Genomic DNA, 22,016 nt, shown 5'->3' on the forward strand with positions numbered 1-22,016 from the left:
CCTCAGGTGCAGCGAATGATTTTTTTTTTTTTTTTAATATAAGTTTGCACAAAGATGCAAGTGTATGACAGTTTCAAATACAGTACCTCAGGTTTAGGGTTAGAAAAATCCAAAATGTTAAAACAAAAAGAAAAATATGACTTTCAGTGTAGACTATAATTGATAGTGGTTTTTTGTTTGTTTGTTTGTTTTTGAGCTGCTGGCTTATTAGAGACCTGAGATAGCTTGGAAACTGAACGAAGAAGGGAACAAGCTAGCTTGACTGACTTCAAATACAGGGAAGCAAACAACAACAACAACTAAATCTGTTGGTGAATATGGCAGGGTAAGAATTGGTTAAGGTTAGAAGAAACAGAGGGAGCAAAGAAATACAAACTGGTATTTAGCATCCTCTGGTGTACCATGCCTTGAATTTTCTTATTTTGAAAGCAAAAGGAAGGTACTTTTGACTATAATTTCCCTTATCCCTCCTGCTGTCTGCAACAGTAATTGTGATTTCCAGCATCCCTCTTGGGAAGTCTTATTTTAAGAAAGACACGGGGGAGGACGGGGGAGTAGTATTCCTGTAAGCACAGCGTTCAGACATAGGACTTGGGCATGTACCGAGCACTATTTCAGCAGACTTGAGCATGCAAATAGTTACGAAGAGGAGTTATTTCATACACCATAATTTTAAGTTAGGCTCTTGCCTTTTCTCTGTCTTTTGGCTCGCTTCTTGCTGCCACAAATCCTATACCATCGTGCAGCAACAACGGGCTAGGCCTCACCCCTTCTCTCCCATGGAATGGAGAAGGGTTTCTTCGGCAGCTTCAGCTCCTAGGAGAACAGAGGTGGACGCCAGGAAATCCCCAGACTCGGATTCAGCCACTGGAGCTTCAAAAGCTAATCACCCTGGAGGGGGAACGCCACCGAACACTGCCACCTTACAGGACCATGAGGTGATATTACGATCAGGGAGAGATCCCTATGTAGATTCTTCCCTTGACAGAAGTACACCCACAAGTCCTCTGCTCTTCCAGGAATCTCCCTTCACTCCTTTCTGTGCCATACATACGGATCTTGGAGGAAGTCCAACAAGGTTTTAATTCCTATCGGTCTAATTTGTGTGAAATTGGATCATTTCTCTATTGCCTATCACCGTCCCTCTGAAAGCAGCAGTATAAACTGAGGACAATAAGCACACAAAAATCTCTGTTATAAAAATGATTCAGTACCAAACGGCAGATGAAAAACAAACAAAAACCTAGCACAAGATCAGAACTCGTTAGGATTCACAAAGACACTGCACAAACATGGGAAAGGAGAGAGAGGTAACATCTGGTAAAAGGGTAAAGTCTCTCTCTACATTTTATATAAAAATTTGACAATCCAGAAGAAGCTTCATTTTAAATAAAATCTTGTATACTGAGTTGACAAAATCACATCTAAAATCAAATTTTCGTATTCTGAAAGAAGATACTTGAAACCATGGGCCAAACATTTATAGGAAATGACTTCATGCCTTTCACAACTGGGTTTAAAAAAAAAAAAGTACCTACTAAACCTTCTTCTAATTTCTGGCTGTTTCCTTGTACCTGCCATCTTTAAGTTTTTTATTTATTGAATGCAAGTTTCCAGCCAGCACCGACTCAGCACAGATCTACAGGATCGCTTTAGAAGTGAAATTAGATTAGCTACCAGCAAGGCAAGCCACTAGAGATATTTCCAGCAGAAAACAAAATTAGGTAGCCATTTAAAAAAAACAGAGGTGGATGAAGTCCAAATACTGGGCTGCTATGTCATAATCATCAAATCAATGCCTTTAATTAACAGAGCAGAGAATGAGTCTTTTCTGAAGCCTCTGCAAGGTACTGCAACAGAGGTAATGCTCACACAGGAGTCTAATGCCTTTGACGATTCTAATAAACTTTCAGAACCACCCAGCACCATCAATTTAAGTAATTCAGATCAGAATAACCTAGTTCGAAACAGCGGTGACAAACAGGTTTCTGTAACATCAGCTTTGCCATCGAGTCTGTTACGGACCCAAGCATTCCTACTTTTCTTCATCTAGGATTAAAGAGCAAATATTCAAAAGATCACGAATGAGTAGAGGCCAAGATATACTCCAGCCTCAATAAAATAAACTCGGTATCAAACAAAGCAGCACTGTTTTTTTTTATTAACTTTTGCACTCGAAACGTGTGTTTGAATTGACTCTATACCCCAAGCACCTTCCGTGACTCACTACACATGCTGACGAACATCCAAGATTCGTTCTCATCCTGATCATATAAAGAAATTGTTTTTGTGAGGGGTCTTGTTCTGGCAGGAAGATGGGGCTTTGCAGCCATTTTAGAACAGGTCTGCTAGGTACAAGTAAAAGGGAAAAAGAAAACAAACCCAACAACTCCAATCTAAAATTAAGAACTTAGATAGTAAGGCTGTGTAATTAATAACAGAAGAAAAATGAAAACACTCTTAACTTGGTTGCTTCATACATACGGTACGGGTTTTGGCTCAGCTTATGGAGAATGCATTAAACAAGATGAATAAATGTCTAGTTTAGCACTAAGCATTTAAGCCACTGAAATACAAATCTTTTAGAGGATAATTATCAATTCTTTGTGATGTGACATGCAATCAGAATTACCTCAGCACATTTAAATCCATCATTTAAAAGAATGTTTTAATGCTGTCTCATTTTGAATTAAAGCCTTTCAATAAATATAGGAAGAAGCAGCACAAGCTTCACAGATGGATTTTATGACATCTTTGCAGGCTCAGAAGTTATGATTACAGCCATTTTTTGAAACAAAATACCACATGTAGTCGGTGGAATAAGCACAGAGATAATTTAAGTAGTTGTCAATATGTTCGTGTTTAAGTAGTGCCAAATTTTGAGAAGCCTCATTCTTCCAAATTATACTATTCACGTTTGTATATTACATGCATGCCTTAAAATTTTGGTTTGAAATACATTTTGATCAATATTTCAAACCACTGATTACAACATAAGTGCCACATATGACTTGGTCAGCATTTTCTCACATCATCTTCTTGGTGACAACTTTGAAAAAAAGACTCAGATCTCAGATTTTGCTCTCAAATATATAAAAATCTGCTTTTAAAAGTCTCTCAAATTCAAAGGTCCTACAATGGGTTTAATGAAATATTCAGAATAGGTATGAGATCAAAAGTTTTTCTTTCAAAAAGTGTCTTTTAAACGAACATAGCCAAAGCAAAATGGACGACATCAGCTAACTTTTCTAATGTTTATACCAGTTTTTCACCTTCTGTACTAGTATTCATGTATGCATCTAGAACGGAATTTATATGTAGAATGCAAAAGTAATTACAACTCACTCCTTTTGTGGCCAAATCAGTGTTAATTAAATAGGCTCCTGTGTGAAAGGCTAGATAAAAGTTGCATCTTATAAAGCCAAAGCAAATGTTTTAACTTATAGTTTTAATATAGCAATCAAAGAAAATTTCAAATACTGTACAGTGAAGTGTAGTATAGTACACTATATACTGTTATAATACACTATTGTTACATTACAGATTAAAAAATCAAATATAATTAGTACAGCAATCACAAATAAAACAAACCAAAGTGTGCTGGATAACAGCCAGTGCTGCGAAGATGGTATAATTTCTATGCTAGTTTCTTTTTAAGTCAACATGTAAAGCACTTACTGTTTAAAAAGATTTGTTTGCTAAATATATACACTATTAATTCTTATTTATACATTTTTTTTAAATAGCATTCCCTCCTAAAAGTGCACTCTTTCATTTCTTGGCAATAATCCTCATTAAACGTAAAATAATTCTGGAAATACCACTCAGTTCAACCTTTTATTGCTCAACCGCAGGCGTAAGGGCTCAGAGGGAATCCTGCATTCGAAAGATCTTAAGCAGCTTACTCAGTTTTAAGAAGCTAAACTGATACTCACAAGCAAAAACAAAGAAACCACTTACTGTCTTCTTTTTTTTAAACGGGAGGATCAACTTCACGTTATTATTTTACAAAAGCATGTGAATGCTGCTATTGGAAAAATGGGAGCCAAACAAACGTAGAGGTAACAGTGGCATCTTCTTAAATCGTTCACTTTTCACTCATTACATTTCAGCTCGAACGTAGCTCTCCTGGTTGTAAGCACACTAGGAATTTCATTACCTGACGTTTTCATGAGAAACTGAGAAAGCAGCAAGCAACCCTGCTAACCTGCTTACGGCAACAATAGATTCTACTTCTTCAAAGATCTTCAATCAAGCATTCTGGTTTGGAAAGGGTGCCTGCTGTACAGGGCTGTTAGCACATGGCCTCACGTGAAGCTGCTAGTCTCGTGTCACAGACTATGTCTTGTTCTTATGTTGTACCGAGAAGACCAGTAAACTACATGGGATTCACAAAGCCAACAATACACATTGCTGTTTTGTGTCTGTCACAGTGAACACGCCCCAAATACACTTATATTACTTCATTTGAAAAATTTCTTTTTCCCTCACTGAAATTCAGCCAATTCTCAGACCAACAGCAGTATCAAGAAGTCAACCTTACTAACCAGCCAAACATTTTAGTAGTAAAAACCTTGCGTTTGCCTGGAAAATGGATCTGTTCTCCTGAGGCTTCCCATATGCTCATCGAGAATCGAGCTCTTTTTTTCTTTTTGTACCAGGCCTGTATTCCTCAGTAATCACCCCTCACTTAGGTTACACCTCCAAAGCCGTAGTCACGTTTATGATTTTCAAGTAATTTAAGTCGTCTTTGTCATGAGGCGCTGTGTTAGAAGGTGGCTGGCCCCTAGACAAGAAAGCAATGAAGGCAGGTGCTCAGAAGGAGCTCAGCAGCCCAGCCTAACTCCAGAAGCAAGAAGCTGGGCTGGTTGTTTTCCGTTGTTTGTGAGAAAGGTGCACTCTCTGCACCACCTGAGATGCCCTGTTCACGGGGTTCACACCCACAACGAGCCTTCCCTGCCCTTGTACCCCACCACCACCTTCCTGCCTAAGAGGGCAACCTGACAGGCACACGGGTGCTCACGACAGGCACGCTGATTTACCTCAACTCACAACTGCATCCACTGGTAGCAATCAAACGAAACATCTGCTCAAACTTCCGCTTGGATGTTCTTTATTTCACTTCTCCTGTACAGTTACACATCGTGCCAGCAGGTAGGTGCAGCTTAGCCTTCCTTGAGAGTACCAAAAGCCATCTTTCTCAGAAAAGCTGGTATTTAAATGCATGAGAAAGCCACGTGAAAGAAGAACACTGCACCAAAAATACGCACCAGCCTACGTCAGACCAGAGGAGCTCACATCAAATCATCTTGTGATTTTGACACCGTTTGAGACCATTTGGTTTTGGGAACTGGAGAGTTCTGATCTGCACGGTGTGAGTGGATCCCAGAGAAGACACTAAGGGAGAGCGAAAGCGAGCTATTATCCGTGCCTACTTCTATTTAGTTAAGAAAGGAAAATGTCAAATTACTGCTGAAATAGGAAGTGTGTCAAAATCAAACCAAGTCTTCCTCTTTACACAGTCAAAGGCACACAAACTTCCGCACTCTTACCACAAAGGCATCAAAGTAAGCGTCTTTCCTTGGAGTAAGGATGATGTGCAATAAATACTTCAATTTATTTCAAAGTTAAAATTCTCTCATATACACAGTTTTTTTCCAGCCAAGGAAGACTTTTCTAAAGGAAATGTTAAAAACATCTAAGTGATAGCTATCTTATCTAGAATGCAAGAGATCCAGGCGATGCCTCCCCCTTAGCCTCTCCTCACCTGAGCTCCGTCCCAGGAACATGCCCCTGCTATACCCCCCTAAACCTCACGCTGTGACAAAGCACAATCCTCAACATTTTATATATAGAAGTAGCCTTCAGACAGCTAGGCTGATTCATGGGAGACTAAATGTTTTCAGAAGTCGTGGCAGGCTTCCAGCTGCTGCATGTGCATCCTGTTTCTCACTGAATAAGCTCTGCCAGTTAATCAATGCATCAGCAAGGTCGGTTCTGGTGTGCCAAATTACTTCATGCGCTCCAAGCTGCCAAGTCCTAACTCACAGGTTTGCAATTTGAGATCTTAAAATTTTTATTTGTGAAAAGGTGATTCTTACATTTTACCTATAAGTAGTGGACTAAATGGTTAAAGGTTTATTCCCTCCGCATAAGAAGTTAATCAGCAGGGGAATTTAAATTGACTTTGACAAAAATGAGGGCTTATTCTTTAAGTGATTTGCTTCAGTTAGTTTTTACATACAAAAATAAAATCCTCCCCCATGGGACATTTTCTCGTACTAACGTCTAGAACTGTTTAAGTGATTAGAAATGTAAAAAGTGGAGACTTTTCCGAATACAAACATATACAATACAAACAACATTTGTGAACTGGTAAAAACCCACGTGTGCACAAACACTGACTTCAATATTTAAATGCTCTTAATTCCTTTGAAGCTGTATTAACATCTTTCATCCACTCAGTGTTATTTTGCCATTAGAGGAAGCAACAATAGTGCACTTAAGTCTGACTATGAAGATAGGAAGCAAAGTGCAATATCAGATAAACGTTCCGTCCTTGGGGAGCAAGCACGACGGCTCCCTCTTAAAAACTAGCACTGCAGCTCTGATGAACATGCTACCTAAGTGGATACCAGCTGCATTAGCACTGATGCAGGTTTCCCTGCATCACAAACTGAAGTGAAGCTAAGAGAGGTGGGCAGTCTTTGCAGACTTTACGGACAATGGAACAGCACGCAGTCCTTGCTTCCACTGAGGAAACAGGGAGCTTCCAAAAGCTCAATTATTACTGAACACTTGAGGAGAATTTAGGTTAGAGTTGTTTCCCTCCAATAACATGCTAATTTGCTCTGAGGACAGCTATTATTTGCCTTTTTTTTTTTTTCCATTACTGACCAATACTAGTAATCAAAGCTTTTTAAGAGAAATGGATTTGCTAATGAACATTTGCTATTCCTTACAATTGCCAACTTCTTCTCTCCTGTAGTTGTATTGAAAGTTGCACAACATCTGAACCAGCTCAATATTTGGGAGGAAATACAAACACGCTATCACTTACTAACAGAGCACCAAAATGGTTGTGTTGGCTCAGACAGCCATGCATAACCACACCACATTCACTTTATCTTCATCATACACTTTTTTTCTAACTTGCTCAAACTGACTATACGCAGAAATTAGAGAGTTTACTACAGTCACTTATTCCAAGATTTCTGACAAGCGTATACAGCTGTATGAATGAAAAAAAATTTAAATCTGAGGAAGTGCCAGTGTAATTAAAGTACTGTGTATGCCACGTTGTAAAATTTAGCACAAGTTTAGTTTCAGTTGTTTTTTGAAGTTTATGTGTAGTTCGTGTTTATGGCGTACTTTTGAGTGGAACTAAGTACCTGGGACAGGATTAACCTTGTCAAGTTTCTAGTTTTGCCTGGTTTAGCCTTTCCAGTAACCTTAAACTAGCGTGGTAAGAACCTTGCATGGGCTTAAATTTTAAGACTTATACAGAATTAAAAATTACAAAGAACTTTCAGTAACCCACATTACAGCAGATATTCATCTCAGTGCATTTCCTAATAACTAATTTACAGGTAACAGAGCCAGCCTGGGTAGCAGTATGGTAATATTAAAAGCTATTGCCAATCACACACTTGCTTATCATGCACTGAATAAGATGATATAATCTTTGACATACATACAAGATTTAATAACTAATCACTTTGTGTGGCCCAGCCAATAAACATTACATTTGAACAGTAATTTCTTCTACCCTTATTAGATTTTAACCTATCAAGAGTGATCCATTGGCTCAGTAACATTAGTAATTCCTGCATCTTGACTATCCATCTCCTCAAGCTCCTCAACAGAATTTCCCTTTTGTGCTTTAGACCTCGCAGGGAAAGTTGCTCCCACAGAATTCACCATGTTACCATCAGTTGATTCAGTATTCAAGTGTTCAGTACCACCTGGTGCAGAAAACGACTCGGGTAAGCCAGCCTGGAAGCTCCCAGTTTTAGCAGTTGAACTCACTGCCTCTACTTTTCTTTGAGAGACATCAACTGATGCTGACTGCTCTGTATTCTGATCCCGCAAATGTCTATCCATTGAAGCCTGAATAGAAGAGACCATCTCCTGCAACTTTTTTCTCTGTGCCTCAATCAAAGTAGGGTCAAGCTGCCTGCTGTCTCTCATCGTCACAACTCCAGGAGCTATTCGGATAAGCTCACTGTTACCAGAAGCAGCTGTGAATGCAGAAGGCTCAATTTTAGCAGGACTGAAGTCCGTTTCTGTGCTATGCTTTCTTAAGAGTGGTGTTTCCCTGGCTCTTTGATCATGTTGTTGACTACTAGATGCAGTTCCTAGGGAGTGGCCCTTGCCTTGAAATGCAGTTATGTTATGCAGTTGTTCGGATTTCTTTTTCACTACTCCACCACTACCCAGCTTCAGCATTCCATGCGAAGGGCTTGCTTCCCTGCTCCTCGAAGTAGCTTCGGCACGCACTTGACTTAAGGCCTCTTTAACTAAGTCTTCAACATCAGGACCGATGGGAAAGTGCCCAGCAGCATCCACACACAGCTCCAATCGATCTTCTGCTGCATTGTACACAAAGTTTTTACCAGGCAGATGCGGAAAAGTACAGTGTTTGCCGTCAGCCAAACCTATAAAGATTGAAAAAGTTATTCAAAATGCTAGCAGATTTAGAATTATTGCATCAAAGATGTAAAAAGAAACACATTTAAACTTTTTACTATGGGAGAAAAACAATTTAGGCTTGTATGCCTTAAGATACCACCCACGGTATACCCCTAAGACATTGCTGCCTTCTGTGGTGATTCTGTTGAACTGCCAGGATTGTAGCTCCACTAAATAAAATAACCCCCTTGGTAGGGCTTGCAGTTCTAACACAACAGAAGTTGAAGAAGCAGCACATGCCTGCAGTAACACAAAGAAAGCCAAACCCCACCACCACCCTAACCTTCCCCTCCAGCCAAAAAACAAACAAACAAAAAACCCACCCACAGAAAGCATTTAAAGAGCAGAGAGCACATTTCAAATTACTGTGCTTCTGGAGAAGTTTAAGACCTCTCCCATACTGGTTAAAATAGTAGGATTTCAGTGTGCGCAACTGCAGTTAAATCTAAGGATGTTCATATTTCCTAGTGCTTATCTTCTCAGAGAGAAAGTGGATAAACAAAAATATTTCAAGGTTACTATGTTTAGTAGCCCTAGGCATTGTAAGTATCAACCTTTACAAAATAAACATGAGACGTAATATTTGTGATTAGCTGTTTGTTTCATTAATCTACTTGTGATTTGATAGATCTGCCGTCAGAGCTCACCAGGCAAATTTAAGTTCTGAAGCCACTCTGTGTCAAAAAAGGGAACAATCAGCTTTCTATTTTTTTGGTCATAAATTACAAAATAACTCTCATCTCTGTCCCATGCGGACAGTGGTATAAGCAGTAAGGCATCATTTTAGTGACAATGGTTTCTATGAGTTAAAAGCTGTCTGCAGAAGAAAACTTGGCTGCCACAACTCTCTTCACTTCAGTTCTATCAGCTATGAAATGAGAGCTACAACAACAAGAAAAACAGATGAGGCACTTTAAAAAAACAAAGTGCAGGGAATGGGTAAAGTCAAGGGATTTTCCTCATATTCTCTTACAATTCCTCAAGAAAAATACCAGAAGTTACAGAGAAGGGAAGAAAGATGACACCTAAATCCTTCTTCTATGTTATCAAATACAATGCAGTCAAAACAAGTATTCTAGGCATCAACAAAAAGGCCACTCAAATAATTTGATACGTTATTAAACGGTTTTTATAACGATGAACCAAGTGACCAAACTCATTCAGCCTCCAGGGCTTCCGATTCACACTCCTACAGCTGCAGAGAACCTACAGATGAGATATTCTTCATTTCAACAACTTCAGACACGCAGCTCCTTTCTTTACATATCCATGGGAACTGATAACCAACCAGCCAAACCATGCTACAGAACAAAAGTTAACCCCAAACACCTGTCTAACTTAGCCTGAAGAACAAAATTTAACTACATAATCTACCAGCTCAACCTTCGCTTGCAGAAGAGAGTGCTGCAAGCGCTTCTATCAGAGACAAAACCTGCCTTTGAAAATGTGATCTTGAAGTCCAAATGAGATCTCAGACAATCCGCTAAATCAAATTTCAATTGATTAATAGTAACTACACCTGATGGAAAGCTTTGCTTCAAATGTTCAGTATAATAGCTGCGTTAATTCAAATATTACAAATATGTAAGGAGCTTCTTCACGTGAAAAAAAACTGTTGTACAATAATTGATGTGGAAGTTTAGTAGTTCATAAAATGCTAAAATCATACGAGTTTGCTAATGGTGAAATTGTAATTCTACCCACTAAGCTAGGAGGTAAAATACCTACACATACAGAAAGGCAAATCAGAATCAAATCAGAATGGCATCTCCCCCAGCCTCAGCTCCTACATTGTCAGTTGGCAAAATACTTTAAACCAGGCATTTTCTGAGTTAATGACCAGCTGGGTTAAAGTCTCTCATATTCATTTTAGGCTCTCAGCTCCAGCTAGTCATTTATCAGTCCAGAACGTCCTTTCCATTGGGCATCATTTAAAAATAATTCACTTGCCACAAACAACACAGCAGTCTTCACTGTACGAGCACAGTAAAAGGATGAAAACTAAAATGAAGCAGATCTGCTGTAAGACACTCGCATGCCTAATCTGTTCCCCAGGCTAATAATTCAGTGACAGGTAACGTGCATTAAGTATGCCACACATTTTAGTTATTGCAAACATAAAAGAAAGGATGTATTAAAACAGTTGATAATAAACTAAAAAATAATCAAGGATAAGTTGATAAAACTGCTTAGGAAATCAAACACTAGGAAAGTGGCAAAGGAAGTATTATTATAGATGAAACCACAGGAGCTAAGCTGTGAATGCAAAGACTTCAACAAGAAAACAGACTCTAAGTGAGAGAAAATAACTCAATAGCACGTTTTATGAAGAATCAGACGTTATTCTTTGTAGGCAGTATTGTAAAAGCCATCTAAAAATCAAATATTCTTGAATTGCTTGCTTGCTTATTCCACACATAGTCCAAGATGAGATATTTATCAACATGAAAAGGGGATGGGTAACTTCGCTTTTGAACAACAATCTTAGGAATATCAAAAACAAATTTAACCAACCATTTAAAACACGCAGTAGCCCTGTATAAAACACCTACTAAGACACAGTAGAAAGATGAACTCCTTGTTCAGCGAGTGTTTTAAAGTATAATAGAAATAGGTCCTGTAATTTTCTCTTTGTTTGATCTTTCCAGTAGGAAAAACAAACAAAAACCAAACCACAGCTGACTTATTGAAGTTGTTTGTTCTAGTCAGGAAGTTTATATGGAGATGTATGGCTACAGAGAAGATTTCAGAAGAACATATTTAAGCTGAATGAACTAGTCGTAATCTGATTCCCCAGTGTTACAAGAGGCTCTGAGGGAGTACGGGGAGCTCTACAATGTTATGAAAATTAAAGGTGTACCATGCTAATAAAATAAAGTATGTTTATGCTTACAAGTGACTCAAGACCAATTTACAATTTTAAAGGTTTGAAAACAAAGGAAGAAAGAGCAACAAAAACAAAAAAATACCTGTGGTTTTCTTCATGATGCTGTAGAACACTCCACCCTGCTGAAACAACTGAGGAAGCCCCTTTGCATAAGACCAAACATCTTCTCCTATAAAAATCAAACACAATCGTGAGAATTAAGCACTCCTATTTTAACATCACAGACAACAGCTGAAAAATGTAACTCCTTGGAATAAATTGTCACTCTCTTAAATGCAATTAAGAATTTGACTTCTGATTGCTTATTTGTAGAACAGGAACCTAGGACACTGGGCAACTTTCAGGAAAACATCCCATAGTCTGCATTAAATATCCGACGTGCTCCAGTACAACGGTTCCCAAATTTGATGTGATCCAAGCTGCAGCTCACGGTTCTTTGCCAGGCCGTACACCCAAATCTCCTCTCCCCTCTAATCACATGCTTACACTAGGAGATGACTGACACTCTTCCACAATTCAGGCACGTATCCTTGTGCGTTAAAGCCTCAATTCTGTATCCCTACACCTTTCCCCAGACGGGGTCTTAGTGTCACAGCGGCCATACAGCGGGCTTCACGCTGCAGCACGAGCCCCCGTGCAGGCAGCTGCGCAGAAGTCAGGTCCCTACCTCCTTCCCCCTTCCTCTTCTTAAGGCTCAGCAGTGAAATGCCGGCGCTGGGGCCCAGCAGCCCCCTGGAACTGGCCTTTTTCAAAGACGCCAGAAATGGCATTGAAATGTGACAACCTGAAATGCTGCTGAGGGGTTAACAGACAAAACAAAAACAGCAGCCCCCCCACCCCAGGATTATGTTAAGGAAGGTAAAGAACAGAGAAAAGGAGTTACAAGGACAGTACCAGCGAGCTAACAGAGCACCTGCTACATCCTCAGGCGTGCTGCTCCTCATTCTGCTAACCACTCACCTGCTTCCTAGCAGTGGCACGTGGTGTAGCTGACAGAGCCGCGCAAACAAAAACTACTAACAATGCAGAAACAATTACTGGGCATTCACATTTTCCTTAAAAAATGAATGTTCTCCCCCACACGTCACGTCAAACCTTCAGGGATAGTACTGAGGTGGAAATTGCAGCCTTCTTTCATCGTTACAATCTCCACAGCCATTTCTCTCACTGTTCTGTTAAAACTGGAGAACGTGAATCATCAGCTAAAGTTAACTGGGACAGAGATAGCTGGAAAGCGTGAGGCTGCAAAGTACTGCCCACCAATATTTCTTCGCTTGCTCTTAAGAGCAAAATAAAAGCACAGAGTTATTTTTAGCAGCTTACACACCCACTGAACAAAGCCCTCCTGTGCCTGCACTGCGTAACCCACCAGGTACGCCACCCCTCGGGGAGGAGAACGGCCGACCCCATGACAGTGGCTTTACGTGGCACCGCCCGCTCTGAAAGCCTTCGTGCCGTTCCCCAGCTGCCCCGTGCCCCTTCCCCGCCTGCTCGCTGCCCTGCTCGTCTGTGCCCCGCCAGAAGGATGCTGTCGGCCGCCTCCCCGCTCCAGGTGTTCTTCAAGTCCCCGTTCTCCGTAACAGGGAACGGCACATCTTCGTGTTCTCTCTTTAGACACCTAAAGACAGGAGCCCTACGTAATCCGGTTCACTGTAAACGCACTCATTAAACCACAGGCATGCTGCTTCCTTCCATTCATTTGCACATCAAGCTCACGGCTTTGACCGAGCACTAAAATGACACACTGGTCTGGTCATCAGGCATTCACTTCCCAGCAAGAAAATCCAGCAGAGAAGCCACCTACCACTCTTTCTTATTTTCTGGCCACAGCCAGCAGCCACGCAGTGGCTGACCCTATTTAAGGACCCCCACGCTGCTGCATTTAGCAGTCCGCTCTTATTTGAAGGGTTCCCATCCCTCCCACAAGGCCACCACCAGGCTTTTAGTAAAAGTCCAGTTTTACAGCCTCAGGCATGCTTTGTCAAGCCTTGCACCGGAGAAGCAGCTCTGTTAGGCAGCTTTTTATGTGATACTAGCAAGGACCACGGGCAGAAAAGTATGGTGGGCAGGGCTCACCAAACAAAAACATTGAAAGCCACTGAAAGAAAGAAAGAAAGAAACCAAAATAAACCCTTGTGCTGTTTTGAGAAAGAGGTCTCAGATTGGAACAGCAAAAAGAACCAAAACAATTGTCTGGAGCTTCCCAGGCTGGAGTAACTACTGCGCGTAATTCAGCTGAACTATGTTTGAGGTCTGCAGGTCTCTGTTCCCAGTTGGGTCTGACCGTTTTGGTTCTGTCTACAACGGCAGTAAGACATTTACAGGTCACGAACCGATTTGGGCGATCATTTAGCTGGATGAAAAGCTCCCTCAGGCCGCTGTACTCACCGCAGGGCTGATGTTCTCCCCACTATTTCCACCGCAGCACTCCCCCGGAGCAGGCTCCAGCCCCGCAGCAGGAAGGCAGGGCAGCAAACGCCGCGCACCCTGCCCACAAGCACACCTGGAAAGAGCGGGCGCAGACCAACCTGTGCCAGTGGCAGCCCGCGATGGTCACTGCGTGCAGCAGAGGAGGCGTGCGGCGGCGCTAAACAAACCAAAAGCTCTGCCGATAAACACAGGCTACAGGGAGCTGCGGCTGGCTTTAAAACACGCTGTTTAAATCCCAGCAAATCCTGGTATCAATTAATAGGTTTAACTGAAACCTGGCCATTTGGATTTCACACGAGCTGCCAAGTTCATCAATGCAGAACAAACCAACCAAAATAGATTCATACTCGGCTTGCACGTACCCAGAGTGGTTTTGCCTGGGTGTAATTAAATCAGTTTAAAAACAAAACGCTTCAAACTATGCCGATGTGAAATTAAAATTCCTTTACTCATTCCCTTATAGAATTGTATAGTTGGAGCTAAATAAAAACAGGGGTAAAAGCTTCACATTTTATGCATGTTTTTTGTAAAGTAGCTCAGAAAAAAAATACAGTATCTAATTACCCAAGGGTTATTTTTAAATTACGTATGTAAAAATTAAATAACATGGTCTAAAATTTTAATGAGTTAACGAGCCAAGACCAGAAGAGAAAAATCCAAGTAACTACAATGGGAAAGAAGCATCAATCCACCCAAGAGGAGACTCTGTAATAAAAATCTTCTAAGCATCCAGAACTAATAGCTCTAGATCAGTGAAGACAAACTTTAACTACAGGCATGGGAAAAAAAAGAAAAAGAAAAAAAAGTTTGGTCCAGAGAACCTGCTTTAACAGCACCTCTCCTCTTCATGTCCTAATCTGACCATGTTGGATGAATATTTTTAAGAACAATAAGTTACAGCAAGAGCATGAAGGCCAAGCTGACTCTCAAAACTTTGCAGCACTCTTCTTTAATAACAGAGAAACCTAGCTGAGAAGCACTGAGGTTTCCCTTCCCAGAAAGGCTGAACGTAGGCCGAGGAGCTGGCACCTGAACCCTATTAAGAAAGGCTTAGGAAACGTCTTCGGGTTTGTTTTCCCACTGAAAAATAACAATTGGAAGTAGCCAACCGCCTAGATTTTTTCCACGAGTATTGTTGAAGGAAAACGAAGCCCTGATGCGAAAAGCGGCTACATAAAAATAGCATCTTATTCAATCGCTGCCCAGGTTGTTACAGCTGGGTGGTTTATCATTTGCTGCCGCTTTTAGTTCCATTAGTAACGCAACATGGATACAGTCGGGGAAGGGTGAGGTAAAGGCTATTCTGACCTGTGCTTCACAGGAGGAATCTCACAGCGGGGAGAGTCAAAGGCAAAAACTGATCCTTGAGCACAAGGCTCACAGTTTATACGTGAGTAGATGCAAAAAGGGAGGCACCTTAGGGCTGAAGTCACTAGGATACTCTGAAAGCACCTCCGAGGTTTCTGTAAGCCAGCGACCACATTTTCGAGCCTATTTCTTGAACGCTCTTTTAGTTTCACCTTGGAATTAGGCGAGCTTTCCGACCCAGCCTTTCCCTGCACTTTGGAACTGCAACCCGAACGTCAGGGCGGTGAGGTGGCAAGCGGCTCGGCGCGCTGTCGTGCCAGAGATAGCGGAGTAAACAGCCGGGCTCGGGAGAAATCAAAGTTCTGCACTATGAACTTCTGACATGTCGCTCCGGGCTTATGTAATGGGTTCGTTTCTGCAATATCACATGCCTCAGCCACGCCAAATCCCTCCGGCAGAAGAGGAGACTCCCACAAAAAAAAAAAAAAAAAAAAAACCTGCAAACATGACTATTCGACTTGTTCGTGCAGCTAAACGATAATTGCTGGTCTGCTTCCTGTCAGTAACAGCAGGGATGGTGAAACTTAACAAAGAGAAGTCATTGCAACACAGTTCGGTCGTACGTGTTGGGGAGGAGAAGAAAAAAAAAAAGAAAAAGACCAAAAAAATCTGTCTTTTGTCAGTCAGCAGATTAATATATGTAATTATCTGAAGAGACTGGCATGCGAGTGAAGGCCCAAATCTCCTGAGTCCACATATGAGAATAAAAGCCACAGGCAACTGAGAAAAGTTCATTAGTTTTGAATTATTACCAGGCATTTACACGAGTGACAATTTATAAGCTTAGCTTTGCTACCCTACGTCTACAGCCGGGCTTCAAATACACATTTAGCTTCTTTCGGTTTCTCCTCTGCTTGCATTCTGAAATAATGCTTTTCATGGTTCCTGCTTGAAAAATAAATAAATAATATAAATAAATAAATAAACACCCAGACCTTCACATAACGAGCAGATTAGCTTAGGAGACAACGCTGTATTGATCTGCTTACACCAACACAGCTCCCTGTGGGGAGAAACACCAGGACTTTATCCTAATGCAGGGGTGAGAATTTAGTCCTCAAACTTCCGACGAGCAGCCAACATCCCCTTCTCACATCTACTCTGAATTTCTTTCCTGTGACCCGGGGGAGATGTAGGAAGCGGGCGTGCGTAGCTCACACAACACGCACATCAAATGTCTGCTTAATGAGATGCTGGAAAAACAAACAGAGAGCGCAGGTAGAGAGGCAGACAGAGAAGGAAAGACATCGACTCCTAAACGGCAATTTTTAAGAGAGGCTTTCATAGCAAAGAAAGAACAAGCACCTCATATACACATTTTAAAATTCACAACACCGAAAATCACGGACAGCACGCTAACCGTTCCTCTAAGAGAGGAGTAACGACACTAACCTGCTCCACGGTTACAGCAAAAAACAGATGTATATAGCTGTGTTTTGTAAAATTTTATCTCCTACTTAAAAACCACAATTTTAAAACACAACCCGAAGCCAGCCTTACCCATTAGTGTTGCTAGAAGACACAGAGAGTACATCTCCTTATCAACCTGCTCTTGCAGCTCCTTCGATGAGATTTTACTAGTCACAGCAACGTCTTCATGCTTCACGGCATGGGCCGAGTGCGCTGCAGTCGGCTGGCTGCTTTCCTCCTTGCCTTTCAGGATCTCTATGGCAATTCTGTCACCGTGCTGCAGAGGCACAGGTTCGTTCTCCATGCCTTCTTTGGGAGGCAGAAGCTCTTTAGGAGGAAAACCATAGCGAATGCACTGCAAGTACGGAGGAATATTGAATTCTCTAGCTATGCTCTCCTGCAGTTCCAAGAAAGTGGTGGTGCACTTCAGGGTGAGCATCGACTGCCTCCCATCATTGGTCGTTATTCGGATTTTCTTCTCTTTTGTTGATGTAGGTGAATACGGGGCTTTCGTTGGCGTAGCAGGTGCAGAGGACGGCCCCTCACGAACAGCCCCCGGGGAAACAGTCCTAGGTTGCCCTTTATGCTCTTGTTTTAATTTTTCGCTTTTCCGTTTCTGCATCACAGAAGCCTGGTCTGCAATGTTCTGCTGAATAGTTCTTTCAGTTTTGCTCATATTTAGCTCCTCCTTGTGCAAAGTTTTTGTCTTCTGTCCAGTCAAAATAATTTTGGTGGGAAGCTGTGCCTCTGCCTCTTGTCCTTGCTGCACCTCGTCAGCTCTTTGGGCGTGAGCACCGTCGATATTTACAGGGGTGTAATCATCGGGGTTCTTTTTGGCAGTTTGATGCAATATCGTGTTGACAACTTTCTGAACAAGAATCTCGCTCCCAAACTCCCCGGGGAAATGCTTGGTAACGAGCTTCATGGCAACATCGTACACGTTGCTGTTCAGAGAGGTGTCGCTTTCGTACTGGAACCAGTAGACCGTCTCTCTCACCACTCTTCCACCCCACTCCAGAGTAATAGGGAACGCTTCGGGCAGATTGTCGTATTCTTTACCTTCCCAGTAGTGCTTGAATCCACAGCCGCATTTGCCACCCGTGGACCTGGTGTTAGTTCTGTCCCCGTCCAAGTACGAGACGGACCCATCTTCTCTGACACGGCGCACCAGGTTGCCGTGACACCAGTTGCAAGCGGTCAGACTGCTCAGGCTGTAGTCGGGCACCAGCACGTCCTTCGCAGGGTTGTAAGAACACACCAAGCTGTTGAGGGGAAAGCTGTAGTTTTTGTCAGGCCTGAGTTGCCCGTGGGTGCTTTTCGCCAGGTTGTACAACTTCCCGCCCGGCGCCAGCCACTCTGGAGGCACGTGGTGCTCCGAAAGGGCCCCGCAGATGAGGCACCTGTGAAGGCGGTTGTCCGTCACCGCTTTTTTGGCGGCTGCAGTGACTTCTTCGGGCTGGACTCCTATGACACCAGTCCTTCTGTAGAAATACTGATGCACGTCAGCGACAAGACTGGGATGAATACCGTGTTTGCTCATGAAGACCTCCTCCATGGCAGCAACCAGCCTCATCAAGTACTTATCTTGCAGGCTTCTGTCTCCTCCAATAACGCAACCGCCGTCCTCCTCTAACTTGATGTACTTTTTGATGAGGTCTTGAGGAACTCCCCAGGCTTTGGGAAGGAGCTTCCTAGGCAGTTTAGGTAAAGCAGCACCTTTTATTCCAACTAGAGGGATATAATGGTTACGCCCCGAACTACTCCACGCAATGCAGATCGGCTTGTTCAACATGCCGTCTTTCCCCATGCACTTCTCTAGGGGTACCAGGCCAGGGAGGAATGTCGCCGAATAATCCCCGGAGCTCCGCATTCCGCTCAGGGAGTCTAACAGGATGATAGGCCGGTGAAGCACGTTGGCCAGGCCGAAGATGTGGATGTTCCTGAGGCCCATCGGCACGCCTTCGGGAGGAACGAACAAGGGGTCGCACTCGTTGATGATGTCCTCCCACTCGGCTGCGTCGATAAAATCGTGGAAGAGCGCCTTGTAGTGGCTCAGGTTCTCCTCAAAGTGCTTCTTCAGGTTCTCCCGCAGCGCGTGCCAGAACAGCTCCCGGCCAACGAGCGCCCGCGAGACCGCGTGGACCAGGCAGTGGCCGTCCCCGTCCACGTGGACGGGGATGAGGCACTCCTGGCTGTTGTTGGCCTTCTTGATGTCCTCCAGAGTGTCGTGCAGGTAGACGAGGCTGCCCGAGCGGTCCTTGCCGTAGCCGATGGTTTCCACGTGCTCCGGCTCGATGAGGAAGGCGCGGTCGCCCAGCAGGGAGCAGTCAAAGATGTCTCCCTGGTTCATCTCCGTCAGCAGCTTGGCCTTGCCCGTCTGCTTGTCCATGCCGTAGCGGGCCAGGATGGGGGCCAGCAGCTTGCAGTGGTAGTTGGAGAGCCCCATGACTTTGACGAGCTCCGTGCTCCTGCGGGGCGGGCTGACGCCCAGCAGGGCGTTCCGCAGCAGGTTGTGCAGCACCACGTCGGGGTCCGTCACCTCCTCCACGGCCAGCAGCTGCCGCTGCTCGTGGCGCCGCCCGCAGTCCGTGCACTCGATGCTGCCGCCGCCCTGCGGCCCGGCGGCCGGGAAGAACAGCCGCGCCTGGCATTTGGGCTCGGGGCAGGTGCCCGAGAAGATGCGCCGCTCCCGCTTCTTGCCGCCGGCCGGCGGCGGCGCCGGCGCCTGCTGCTGAGGAGACGGCGGCGGCGGCGGCGGCTGCTGCTGGGGCTGGGACATCTCCGGCGCCGCGCTGCGCTGCGCTCCGCTCCCCCCCCCCGCCGCCGCGGCCCGGCTCCTCCTCACGGGCTCCCCGCCGCCGCCGCCGCCCGCCGCTGCCGCCCGCCGGCCCCCATCCGCCGCGGAAGCCGCCGGCGCCGCCGCCGCCGTTGCCCGCAACGCAACGGCCGCTCGCACTTCCCCGCCGGCCGCGCAGGCGCCGCGCCGCCGGGGCCGTCGGGAAGGGGAGTCCCGGCCGGGCGGGCGGCCCCGCGGCGGGGACGGGAGAGGGCAGGGCGCCGGGACTACGAGGGCCGTCGTGCGGCGCGGCGCGGGGAGAGGAGGGCGGGGAGAGCGGAGCCGGCTGCGCCGCCCCGCGGGGATTGTGGGAGTTGTAGTCTGCTCGCCGGTGCGGAGCGCTCGTGGGGCTCCGCCGGCGCTGCCATGGCGCTGACGCCGAGGGGCAGCTGGGGCGGGGGGGGATGGCGGGGCCCAGCCGTCACCTCACCGCTGCGGCTGGCAGGCGGGGTGGCTTCACACCTGTGGGCAGCTCAGCGCCACACTGCTGCCTCGCTGCCCCTCCTCACAGGAACAGGAGGAGAAAATACAATCGAAAAAGGCTCATGGGTTGAGATAAGGACTGGGAGATCACTCACTACGTACCATCATAGGCAAAACAGACTGAGCATAGGGAGATCAATATAATTTATTGCCTACTAATGACAGACTAGAGCAGTGAAAAACTAAAATCATACTAAAAACACCTTCCCCTCAAACACCCTCTTCTGCATCCTCCCCCCAAGTGGCACAGGGGAACACGGAATGGGGGCTGCGGTCAGTCCCTGAGGCTTCGTCTCCGCCGCTCCTTCACGGTCCCTCTCTGCCCCTGCTCCACGTGGGGTCCCTCCCACGGGATGCCGTCCTTCCCGAACTGAGCCTGCGGGGGCTGCCCACAGGCAGCAGCTCCTCAAGAACTGCTCCCACATGGCTCCGTACCACGGGGTCCATCCCCCAGGAGCAAACTGCTCCAGCACGGGTCCCTCAAGAGTAGCAGCTCCCACCACATCCACCTGCTCCACCGGGGGCTCTCCATGGGCCGCAGCCTCCTCCAGGCCACATCCACCTGCTCCACCGGGGGCTCCTCCAGGGGCTGCAGCGTGGAGATCTGCTCCATGTGGGACCCCTGGGCTGCAGGGGGACAGCCTGCTCCACCAGGGGCCTCTCCACAGGCCGCAGGGGAACTGCTGCTGCCTGCCTGGAGCACCTCCTGCCGCACTCACTCTGCTGTCTGCAGGGCTGGTTCTCTCACATTTTCTCACTCCTCTCTCCCAGCTGCTGTTGCACAGCAGATTTTTCCCTTCCTTAAATCTGCTCTCCCAGAGGCCCAACCAGCCAGCACTGGTCGCTGGCGCTGGCCAGAGGCAGGTCCCTTTGGAGCCGGCTGGAGCTGGCTCTGATCTGACATGGGGCAGCTCCTGGGCTCTGCTCACAGAGGCCACCCCTGCAGCCCTCCTGGAACCAAAACCTTGCCATGTAAACCCAATACAGGGGAGAGCCCCAAGGGCTTCCCAGCCATGGAGCTTTTCAACAAGCATCTCTGAACCTGCCTGTCCTCCCTGGCCAACTCCCGTGCAGCTACACCAGGCCCTGCCCCACGGGTGAGTGGTGGCCATGGGAGGTGTGCCCCAGCTGCCAGCTGCAGATAGTGAGACACAGGAGGCCTCAGGGTGAGGTGCTAGCGCCAGTGATCCCGCCTGCTGGCGTCACACACACAGATAATGAGGGAGCGGAGGTGGTACGGACCTTATCTCCAGAAGCCATCTGAAATGGTACTTCACAGGCTGGGAGATGAGTGCCTGGAGAGCAGCTCAGCAGAAAGGGATCTGGGGGTGCTGGTCAACAGCAGGATCAACACAAGACAGCAGTGTGCTCTGGCAGCCAAGAAGACAAACTGCATTTTGGGGTGCATTAAACACAGCACAGCCAGCTGCTCAAAAGAGGTGATTCTCCCACTAAATTTAGCATTGGTGCAGCCTCACCTTGAGTATTGTGTGTGGTTCTCATCTCCACAATATAAAAAGGACATCAACGTCCTTGACAGCATCCAGAGTAGGGCAGCAAAGCTGGTGAAAGGGCTGGAAGGCATGTCCTGTGAGGAGAGGCTGAGGACACTTGGGTTGTCAGGTCTGGAGAAAAGGAGGAAGAGGCGACCTCACTGCTCCCTGCTCCTTCCTGAGGTGGGGAGGTGGGCAGCGAGGTGCCGGCCTCTGCTCCCTGGTAGGCGATGACAGGACGCATGGGAACGGCACAAAGTTGCGCCAGGGCAGGTTCAGACTGGACTGGACATTAGGGACAATTTCTTAACTGTGAGGGTGGTCAGACACCAGAAGAGGCTTCCTAGAGAGGTGGTTGATGCCCCAGGCTTGTCAGTGTTCAAGAGGTGTTTGGACAATGCCCTTAATAATATGCTTT

The 22,016-nt window shown here is 45.5% G+C and overlaps 1 protein-coding gene across 1 annotated transcript; it reads right to left on the bottom strand.

The window, feature by feature from the left end:
• Window positions 1-4,688: 4,688 nt before the first annotated feature.
• Window positions 4,689-19,736, bottom strand: VCPIP1 (valosin containing protein interacting protein 1). The gene is made up of 3 exons (XM_040545801.1): window positions 16,877-19,736; window positions 11,661-11,747; window positions 4,689-8,657 (listed from the first exon to the last, which is right to left on the bottom strand). Exons 1-3 carry the CDS (start codon window positions 19,563-19,565, stop codon window positions 7,789-7,791), a joined length of 3,645 nt encoding a protein of 1,214 aa, XP_040401735.1. The 5' UTR covers window positions 19,566-19,736; the 3' UTR covers window positions 4,689-7,788.
• Between the last annotated feature and the right edge of the window lie 2,280 nt (window positions 19,737-22,016).

The sequence above is a fragment of the Cygnus olor genome, chromosome 2 (genome assembly GCF_009769625.2).
Source record: "Cygnus olor isolate bCygOlo1 chromosome 2, bCygOlo1.pri.v2, whole genome shotgun sequence".
Lineage (NCBI taxonomy): Eukaryota > Metazoa > Chordata > Aves > Anseriformes > Anatidae > Cygnus > Cygnus olor.